The sequence below is a fragment of the Monodon monoceros genome, unplaced genomic scaffold (assembly GCF_005190385.1).
Source record: "Monodon monoceros isolate NGI ecotype Baffin Bay Population unplaced genomic scaffold, NGI_Narwhal_1 Super_Scaffold_19, whole genome shotgun sequence".
Taxonomy (NCBI): domain Eukaryota; kingdom Metazoa; phylum Chordata; class Mammalia; order Artiodactyla; family Monodontidae; genus Monodon; species Monodon monoceros.
The window spans coordinates 9314395-9324954 of NW_021703775.1; the positions used below are offsets into that span (position 1 = coordinate 9314395).

The following is a 10560-nucleotide window of genomic DNA, read 5'->3' on the forward strand; positions in this document are numbered from 1 at the left end:
ATCTCACTCCTTGAAACAAATCCTAAAGGAAGCCAAAAAGAAGTTTATTGAGGAGGAGAGCACCATCTCCTCCCCGTCTACCTGGAAGAGGAGCTACTCAGAGGGGCTGGCACTGGGCCTCTTCCTGTGCTGGGCTCAGTGGGAACGGATGCCCCCACCTTGTCGTAAGTCCACGGCCCGCGGTAGAGGCTGTCACACCACCTTGTTGACGATGACACCTAGTTCCTCGATCTCACACTGGACTTCATCGCCCTTCTGCAACAGAGTGGGCCGTGAGGCGGTCAGTCCTTTGGTGTGGCACATACACAGGCCTGGATTTCTCAAGTCTGAGCCCACCCTGCCAGGCCTTCTTCCTTTCCTCGTTTAGCCAACCTACCTTGAGAAAGACAGGAGGTTTTCTGAATACACCAACACCTGGGGGGGTCCCGGTCAGGATGACGTCCCCTGGGAAAAGAGTGACGAACCTAGGGCAAAAGGGCCAGGTGAGACCAGGGGTCGAGGTGGCTATAGCCTGCCATGGAGCGCTTGGTTTAGCCTCCAGGTGGGTGTTGGGGGGCAGGGCTCCATCCCACTTACTGGGAGACCCAGGCTATTAGCTCTTCTGTCTTAAACACCATCTGGTTGGTGTTGCTACTCTGGACCACCTCCCCGTTCACTCGGCAGCAGATCTTTAAGTTGTGTGGATCTGAAATGCAAAAACAACACTTTGGGGTTCTCCCTTCTTTCCCTCAAACCCCTCCCAATCAGCTAGAAAATAAAAGCACAAGGAGACCTTGTGACTCGCCAGGTGAGAGGGTTGTGTGCTGGACTTCCTGTGCTTGGTCCTGGCACTCCCTACCCTGGAACTATGTGTGGACACTGGCCTCCTCAGGCCTCCCTGTATCCACCACAGAGCAGAGTGCCTGCCAGTGGTCCCTTGGGTGGGTTAAGGAGGGGATGTTCCAGACTCTCAAGGAGAGAAAAATGGCTGTTTCTGCCTTAAGAAACAGATGTCTACCCACAGCAGAGGCTGACTTGGCACAAGCAGGAGTAGTGAAGACTCCTGCACCTGAAGGCTTACCTGTAATACTGTCCCGAGTAGACAGTACTTTTAACTTTTCGGTGTTTTACACATTCACAAACACCCCCCCCCCCCCACCCAGGGATCACCATTTAACTTCTCTGATGACTGACTGCACGGGGTGGCGTAAGGCTGAACTGCATGGACGTGGCCCTACCCAGATGGCTGTGCTCTGTCCTCTTAAGCACTGTCTCTCTTCCTGGCTCTCACAGGACCTCACTCAGCCACTGTGTAGGCAGGCAGCAGCAGGTACAAGCAGCAAGGGCACGGTGAAGGAGCAGGGGGCTCTGGAACAGCCGTTCTCTGTGATGCTCAAAGGGCAGCTCTGCTGCTTTCCAACTTAAAGACTCTCCCAGATGGTGGCAGCTAGAGGAAGCCTGACCCACCCATCCTGAGAGCACTGCTTCGTTATTCACTTCATGAATGCAGATTCACCACTTCTGCAATTACAGCTCTCTATGGGGTGAGGGGACAGGGGGATGCCAGTGGAGAACTCATGGCCCACGTTGAGAGATTTGCTCTAATATAAGCAATCAACGAAAGGGCAGCTGGGGATAGGGGGCCCACGTGGAGCCATACCCCTCACTCCCATTTCCCGGAAAGCTGCTTTCTCTTCACTGATGTATCTAAGAGCAACAGGAGTCACCCAGTGGGCTGTCAGAGACCTACCTGCTACACTGTCCTTGGTCACCAAGGCAGGGCCCAGGGGGCAGAAGGTGTCAAAGGTTTTTCCCAGCAGCCACTGCTTTCCATTGCGTCTCATTTGCCAGTCGCGAGCACTCACGTCATGTGCCACAGTGAAGCCAGCCACATGGGCCATGGCATCTGTGGCCTATGGGGGGCAGGGGGTTTGGCCAGATTGGAGGTTAAATCATGATGACACCAACCCCTGTAACAAAGGATCCCAAAGCCTTGGTCCCACGTTAGTGGCCAGAGGTGGTGGATGAGAGGCAAGGCAGGGTCAGGAGCAGGTAGATGCCAACCGCCTCCCAATGCGAGGGACAGATGGCACTGCCCTTTCCACCTCACCTTGATGTGCTTGCCTTTCTTTCCAATGACCACAGCCAGCTCTACCTCCCAGTCCACCTCCTGTAGAGCGGGAAAGGAGCAGTGAGCTGCCGGGCTCTGGGCCCCGCTCCTCTGCCGAGGGGCTACACACTGCCTCGGGGCCAGGGCCTCTTAACAGTGGGGTTGGCTGCCGGCCCCCATTTGTAAGACCTCAAGCCAGAGTGGAGTAAACAGGGGAGGTATCAAGTGCAGACCCATCAACTGGGCAGTGGCAGGCAGCACCCCTAGAGGCAGGCAGAGCTCTCCAAGCGACTGCAGAAGAGCAGCCTTTGTCCGGGGAGGGAGTTTAAGAGTCACTCTTGATACTTCCAGAAAAGGATGAATACCAAGTAACAACAGCTAACCCTACTGTGTGCCAGGCAGTATTCTAAATGCTTTAATGCACTAACTCAAATAATAACAAGAAAAAGATAGACATGCCAAAATAAATGTGGGCCAAAGGCTTGAATAAGCAATTCACAAAAAGAAATACATACACATGGCCACAAAAAGGAAAACATGCTCAGCCCTTTCCATAAACCACAAAGTGCCCTATAAAATAGATAACAATTTAGCCTTTCAAACTGACTGCTTTTTCTAACAGTGACAACCAGAAACACAAAAAAGAACTGGGTTCCTTGGGGAAATGGCTAATTCCAAGTCTGAGACAGAGTACAAGATGAGCCTGCAATAGCTTGGCCACAGCAAGGAAGTACTCAGAAAGTGATATAGATGGGGGCCACCTTGAAGGCCCTCACTGGCCAAATTAAGACCCTTTGAGTATCAAAAACAATGTAAATGATGGACTATGACATATTGAATAAAACTAAAAATCAGGAATTTACAGTGATACTAAAGGGACATGGGTTAAAAAAAAAAAAGGAGGGAAGCAGTGTTTCTTCAGAGTACCAGCTAATAAAAGTGCACAGACAGAAAAAATCACCTTTTTCTAACGCTTACTGCAATAATGGATTCAGGTAAGGATGACCAGATGATCCCTGGATGAAAAATTGTGAGGCAATAAGATAGTCACATGGTTTCAATGTCTACCCTGCAGATTGTTTACTAATTACCACAGTGAAATGTACCTTTACAATGGAGAGGTCACGTGAGCATCAAGTAAACTAAGGGATCAAACTTTAGGGCCCGACAAGAGTCTCCCAGTGGGATGCAATACAAGTACACACCTGTTGCTACAGGCTGAATGTTTGTGTCCCACCCCCCCCACCCCCCAATTCATATACTGAAACCTAACCCCCAAGGTGATGGTATTAGGAGGTGAGACCTTTGAGAGGTGATTAGGTCATGAGGGTAGAGCCTCCATGAAAAGGATTAGTGCCCTTACAAAAAGAGATCCCAGAGAGCTCCCTTCTACCACGTGAGGACATAGTGAAGAGACAGTCGTCTATGGACCAGGAAGTGGGTCCTCACCAGGCACCAAATCTGTTGGCACCTTGATCTTGGACTTCCTCGACTCCAGAACTGTGAGAATTAAATGCCTTGTTTATAAGCCATCCATCCATCCATTCTGTATTTTGTAATAGCAGCCTGAACAGGTTAAGAGACCTATGTAGAACTTGACAAAAATGTTTAACCTGAATCTAATCATGAAGAACCAACCAGACAAATCCAGAGCGTGAGACATGCTATGAGACAACTTGCCTGGTTTCTTCAAAAAGTGTCATTAAAGATAAAAAAGGGCAGGGGGAAAAACTGCTTGAGATCAGGGGTCAGCAAGCTATGGCCCACAGACCAAATCCTTGCTTGTTTGCTGCCTGTTACTGTAGACAAAATTTTCCTGGAACACAGCCATGTTCATTCATTCACGTATCAGCTATGCAGCTTTCATATTTCACAATGGCAAAGCTGAACTGTTGCAAAAGAAACTATTTGGCACTCAAAGCCTAATACTTACTAACTGGCCCTTTGAGAAAAAGTCTGTGGATCCCTGTTGTAGATAAAAGGCACTAAAGAGACATAACCAAATACAATGTATGACCTTGACTGATCTTGGACCAAAACCAAAAGACAAAACAGGACCCAAATTAAAAGTCATCTTCGGGGGGGCAATTGGGAATATTCCCAATTGGACTGTATATTAGATATTACTCATGTTAACTTTCTTAGTTGTGATAATGGTATTATGGTCATGTAGGACATTGTCCTTATTCTTAGGAGATGCATGTTGAAGTTTCTATGAGTGAACTGTCTTAATGTCTATAACTTACTTTCAAAGGTTCTTCCCACTCCCCCTCCAAAAAAAGTGTGTGTGTGCCTGTGAGACATGAGGGAAGGAGAGGAAGAGGGACAGGGGGAGGAAGAAGGAGGGAGAGGAAAAGCAAATACGGCAGAATGTTAACAGTGAATCCAGGTGAAGAGTCTGGGTAGTCACTGTACTTTTTTTCAACTTTCCTGTAATTTCCAAAATATTCCTAAACTAAAAATTTGAAAGTATTAGTAAGGGTACATACACTGCTGGTAGACATGTAAATTGCTTTTGCAACTTTTCCTAAGGTCACTTTGGCTGATTTTTGAAACCCTGCCTACACTCTGACAAAGACATTCAAATTCTAAGAGTTTATTCAAAGGAAATAATCACACATTCATGGATGTGCAAAGTCTTTTCTATAAGGAGGTTCACTGCAACACTACTTATAAAAGCTAAAAACTGGAAACAACCTATCTAGCAATATGACGACTACTGAATAAATTATGGCCATTGATACAGTAGAAAACTAAGCAGTAACCTAAAAAATGTCAGGGGAGAATATTTAATGGCATGAAAAATGTTCTTGCTGGAGACTTAAGTAAATGGTAGGCATATGTACAGTATAAATAGAAACAGGAACAGAAAAACACTGGGAAGATATACAGCAAAACATAAATGTTGCAAGCCCTGGGCAGTGGGAACATGGGTGACTTTTCTTTACGTTTACCTGTATTTTACTAATTTTCTATAATGCAAGTATATTACTTTTGTAATCAGGAAAAGATATAAATTAACTTCTCCCCCCCCACCCCCGAGAGCAGTCTTATTACTGTATAATCCCCTGGAGTTTCTGTTTAATGCACTAATGAGCAACAGATGGTTCCTTTAGGCTGGAGGCTGAGCAACTGTGTGATGGGCCCCAGTGACTCGGGGGCACAGTGGGGAGGCACCAACCTGACTCTCAGGAGGGAGGACGACCTCGTCGTAGGGCCCCACGATGGAGCTGGAAAACTTGCTGAAGATGATGGGCTCCTTGGGCACGGGCACGTTCTGCTCTTTGCAGTGGTCCACATAGTTCATGCCCACGCACACCACCTTGTCCGGCCGTGTAACTGGGGCCAGGAATGTCACGTCTGACCGTGGTAGGACTGGCAACTGGGCAGCCAGGGCTCTGCAGAGACCAGAGCAGGAGAGAAGGGCACTCTGGGGAGATCCTGCAGCAGCTACAAGTTTTTAAAATGTATTTTCTAGATCAACCATCAGAGTCAGCAGGAAAATCAAGCCCAGTTACTGTCCTTTGATATCAGAGCACTGTTTATATTTATCCAGTGTTGATTTCCTCTCCCCCATTAGGTAATACATGTCCATGTAAGAGAATTCAAAAGGTGCAAATGGGAATAATGGAAAGGTGTCTCTTCTACACCTTCTCCTAGTCACGCTGCTCCAGCCCTGGAGACAACCACTGTGTCCTACGTAGCTCTTCACAGCCACTCTATGCATACCCTTCTCCCATCTTTTTTTTTTTTTTCTTCCGGTACGCGGGCCTCTCACTGTTGTGGCCTCTCCCATTGCGGAGCACAGGCTCCAGACGCGCAGGCTCAGCGGCCATGGCTCACGGGCCCAGCTGCCCCGTGGCACACGGGATCTTCCCGGACCGGGGCATGAACCCGTGTCCCCTGCATCGGCAGGCGGACTCTTAACCACTGCGCCACCAGGGAAGCCCTCCCATCTTTTTTTATGCAAATGATAGCACAATTATATATACCTTTTAAGAATATATATATTTTAGAGGTCTCACCATAACAGTATACAGCTTCTTCATTTTCGTATGGCTGCCTATTACTGCACAGTAGAGATACACCCAATTCTCTAATGAGGGACACAGAAGTAGTTTCTCATCTTGCGAGAATATGAAAGTAGGGGAAAAATACTGTTACCAACGCTGTATGCTGTCAAACATCTGTATTTTTGTCAGTTAAATAGGTGAAAATGACACCTCAAAGTGGTTTTTTGTTTTGAGGGTTTTTTTTGCCACACCACGCGGCATGCGGGCTCTTAGTTCCCCGACCAGGGATCAAACCCTCGCCCCCTGCAGTGGAAGCGTGGAGTCTTAACCACTGGACCGCCAGGGAAGTCCCCTCAAAGCGGTTTTTAATTTACTGTTCATCAACACCTTTAGACCAGATTCCACAGGACTCCTGGCTTCAGGGAGGCCTCTACCTAATCTAGCCCAAACCCAAGAACCATCTTTAAGAACCTCTTTGCAGTCCTCTCTCCTAATGAGCTTTCCAAGACGCCTCTTAGGATCCCAGGTTCCAGCCCCTCAGGCAAGCAGGAACTTAATCTCCCAGGGAAGGCAGTGTGACAAAGTAGAATTCTGGCTCCACCACCGAGTGTGTGGCCTTCGGAGGGTCAATCATCCTCCTTGGGCCTCGGTTTCCCCCTCTGTAAACTGAGGATGTTGTCATAAAAGATTTCTAAGGCTCTTCACTAAGAGAACAGGTGAGAAACGAAGGCTGGGGTGCAAAAGAGGAGGCGGGTGGGAGGAGGGAGGGGGAATGGGGCGGCTGCGGCAGGGCACTGCTGCCTGCTGACTTACCTCTTTGCCACTGAGAGAGCGGCCTCGCCCTGCCCCAGGAACTCTACCATCGTCTTGGGCAGTGTGGGGTCAAAGGCGCTGAGGTTGATGACACCTCCGCCATTCCCTGGCTCCAGGCCCAGATGAGGTCCCGTCAGGTGGGGTGCCTGGAACTGCACCAATCTCATGTCTCTGGAGGGTTGAAAGGGCCAACGCTGAGCCTGCAGCAGAGCCGTGAGCCACCTTCTTCTGCCAGAGACCAGCATCGGAGCCTGTGGAGAAAAAAGTGGGTCCTACGGGATGGAGACAGTCCGAAACCATCACTGGGGTTCCCAGAGCTCCTCAAGCTGCAGCCCAGGTCCTTTTGCCCCATGAGCCATTCTTGGCTCACCACATGGGAAGTGGTCCAGGTTTTCACTTATTTCACGTGTTTCAAATGAAACATTTCTAGAGAAGCAACTACTTCATGCCAGCCACGGAGCTAGGTCCCAGGGATTCCAGCCTTCCGTCAACCAGTGCTTTCTGAAAGCTTAGACTGTAGCTGGCACCACTGGGGCACCGGGCAGACAATGTAGGTCAGACACACTCAGCCCTGCCATCCTGCCTGCAGGGGAGACTGATGTTAACAACGGATGCCGTTAAGTAGGATTCTGCAATTGGGACTGCTGTGTAGATCAAGGGCCCTGCCTTTGTTTTCTGAGGAAGTGTGGGCTGGGCTAAGATGAGCAGGGCTAGGAATTAGTTAAGAGTGGGGCCCAGCATGAGCAAGAGATCACAGGTGAAACTGGCTTCACAGCTGCCACAGGTAGTTTTTTAAATGCCCATTTGATCCTGTTACCCTCCTACTTAAAATGCTTTCCACTGCTCACATGACCAAGCCAGAACCCCTTCCAGGCTGTAGCAGCCTTTTAGGAGCAGCCCCCGCCTGCCTCTCCAGGCAGTAATTATTTAGTGGCTCCTGTGCCGGAGTACAGGCTGCCCTAGGACAGAGGCTGCAGACAGGCATCACGGGGCTGTCTCCCCTCTGGGCTCTGGGGCCACAACTGTCTCTTTCGCTGCTGAGTCCATAGTGCCTAGCACTGTGCCTGCCACACAGAAGGCTCTCAGCTACTCTCTGTTCAATGATCAAATGCCAGAAGCAGGGGCTTGACTTTTCACTACTTGGGAAAGCTTGGTGATTGTCAGCCTCAGGAGGGGCAGCTGTGCCTTCGATCCTCAAATCACTTAGAAAGTATCAACAAGGCTCGGGTCCCATTTTGAGTTCTAGGCTCCACGCAAAGACAAACCCGATTCTCTTCTTTTGTTTCTGAGTCTGGCCTCCACCCCAACAGTCCCTCCTCTTCATGGTTCCTTGCCTTTAAAAGTAGCCTTTTAGGGATTCCCTGGTGGCGCAGCGGTTAAGAATCCGCCTGCCAATGCAGGGAACACGGGTTCAAGCCCTGGTCCGGAAAGATCCCACATGCCGCGGAGCAACTAACCCCGTGCTCCACTACTACTGAGTCTGCGCTCTAGGGCCTGCGGGCCACAACTACTGAGCCCACGTGCCACAACTACTGAAGCCCGCGCACCTAGAGACAGTGCTCCGCAACGAGAAGCCACCGCAACGAGAAGCCTGCACACCGCAACGAAGAGTAGCCCCCGCTCGCCACAACTAGAGAAAGCCCGCGTGCAGCAACGAAGACCCAGTGCAGCCAAAAATAAATAAATAAAATAAAAAATAAAAGTAGCCCTTTATGCTCAAGCACGTGGAGGTCATCCCAGACTCCTGGTTCTCTGATGATTCCATCTGCCTTGTTCAGTTAAACACTCATTAGATCCAGATCAATGATTTGATCGCTGTGCTGGCCGATGAGTTTAACCAGAAAACCAGGAGTTCTGAACCTCCCACCCTCCTGTCTTACACAAGCACCAATCATGCCACTGTCAGGGGCTGTTCAAGCTAAAGTGTATGCACTCATATACTCCACACACTAAGATTATTATCCCACTGCATGCCAGGTGTTACTTTGTTTTACCTACAATGGCTGATTTAATTCTCTTGACAGCTGTGGACGGTAGGGGCTGTTGGTCCCATTTCACAGATGAAAAAACTAAGGCTCGAAGAGGATAAGGGATTTGCCCAAGTTCCCAAGGACAGGAAAGAACTGGGACTTGAATCCAAGTCCAGGTGAGGAGTTGGACACTTTAGCCCAGAGGTGGTGGTGAGAAGTAGGAACCTCCAACAGGAAATCTTCTGGAGGCCCAGCGACACCCTGCATGCCCCAGGGGAAACTGGATCTCCTGCTGGCTACTGCCTCAGGGATAAGGCTGGTCACCTGCTCTCCCAGATAACCGCAGGCCCCACTGACTGCCCTTCCCACATGACAGGCCCTTGCAGGTTCTCATTCCGCCCTCTAGCAATCCCCTCAGGCTGAGCGCCTCATTTTACAGAAGGGGCACTGAGGCTGAAGGAGGTGAAGTCACCTGCCGAGATACCTGAAAGTGGCCCCGCTGCTCCTGCGGGAACCACTGTGCCGCAGAGCCTGAGCTCAATCCAACTCTGGAAAAGGGTCCGTAAGCAAAGAGGCAGGGACATGGAGCGGCAACGGCGCAGGCGAAACAAAGGTTTGCACCTGGGACCGCGTCCCACCATCCACTCGCCTGGGCCCCTGTGCCAGTCCCCCACTTCCCCTGTATGCCCAGCTCCATCCCCTGCACTCAGTGGGCGCCCAAGAGGGCCCGCCAGCCCAGTCCGTGTGGTCGGAGTGGCCGGGCACCAGAGTCCAGTCCTGCCCTCAGCCAGAAGCCCGGAGGAAGGCTGAGGCCCGGTGCACCCCGCCGTCTGGCCTAAACCTAACCTACCTGGCGCCCTGTGCTGTCGGGATAGGACTCGCGGGCCAGAGGCCAAGGTCACCGGGCGCCTGAGCACAGGTACTACGTCCCAGAGACCTCAACCGGCCGGGAGTTCTAACGCGGCGACACTGGGCGCCGCGCGGCTCCTCTAAATAAGGCGTCAGCAGAGGCGGGCGCTCCCTGGTGACGTCACGTGACAACGGCCAATAGCAGGGCGTCTAGTTCGGTGCCGGAAGCCAAGTCGCATAGGGGGCGGGCCCAGCGCCCGAGGGAGGGTAGTCTCTCTCGCGTTCCAGCGGGCTTGTGGATGCGGACCTGAAGCCGGCGAAGCCAGCCGGATGCCCCGGACGCCACATGCCCGAAGGCACTCGCTTTCGGGGCGGCGTGCGCTTGCATGAACCCGAAAGGGGGTGCTTCTTGACATTTTGCGCCCTGGGCGCGTCGCTGGCCTCGCCCGCGTCGGGCCCAGCATCTGGGCCAGGCCCTGCTCTGATGGTTGAGCGAAATGCGTAGAGACCAAATTCTGGCGCGCTGGTTGACAAAGCCAGCTCTTTTTGTCTACTGATTGTGCCATATCAGAGAAGAGAGGAGTGATGATTGCACCGATTTTACATATGGGGAACCTGCGGCCGGAAGTATTTTGCTTAAGATGGCATTCTTAAGCAAAATTACAGCCTTTTACGGCCCTGTCTTCTTACGCACTATATGGACTGTGCGCAGGGTAGTAGGAGGCATAACCTCCATCGTTAGAAAACAGGCATTCTAGTGGAGAGGTGGTTTAATTAAACAGTTACAATCCAGTTCTCCAGGCATAAAGACATACGAGGGGCCCTG

General features: G+C 50.8%; 1 protein-coding gene across 2 annotated transcripts; it reads right to left on the reverse strand.

The window, feature by feature from the left end:
* Positions 1-23: 23 nt before the first annotated feature.
* On the reverse strand, positions 24-9902 carry LOC114900356 (fumarylacetoacetate hydrolase domain-containing protein 2A). Of its 2 annotated transcripts, none has more exons than XM_029231430.1 (8): positions 9736-9902; positions 6916-7166; positions 5271-5487; positions 2090-2149; positions 1730-1892; positions 577-685; positions 377-464; positions 24-255 (listed from the first exon to the last, which is right to left on the reverse strand). In XM_029231430.1, the coding sequence occupies exons 2-8, from the start codon at positions 7158-7160 to the stop codon at positions 193-195; spliced, it is 945 nt and encodes a 314-aa protein (XP_029087263.1). In that variant the 5' UTR covers positions 7161-7166; positions 9736-9902; the 3' UTR covers positions 24-192. The 2 variants fall into 2 exon arrangements, with proteins under 2 accessions (XP_029087263.1, XP_029087264.1); XM_029231431.1 differs by having other exon boundaries at positions 377-444; positions 9736-9869.
* Between the last annotated feature and the right edge of the window lie 658 nt (positions 9903-10560).

What these genes read in the sequence shown, in the direction of transcription:
- LOC114900356 (XM_029231430.1), bottom strand. Translation starts at nt 7,160, where the DNA reads ATGCTGGTCTCTGGCAGAAGAAGGTGGCTCACGGCTCTGCTGCAGGCT. An exon ending in GCTCTCTCAGTGGCAAAGAG is followed by an intron (nt 5,488 to 6,915) that starts GTAAGTCAGCAG and finishes TGGTCTCTGCAG; the next exon opens with AGCCCTGGCTGCCCAGTTGC. An exon ending in GACCAAGGACAGTGTAGCAG is followed by an intron (nt 686 to 1,729) that starts GTAGGTCTCTGA and finishes TTTGCATTTCAG; the next exon opens with ATCCACACAACTTAAAGATC.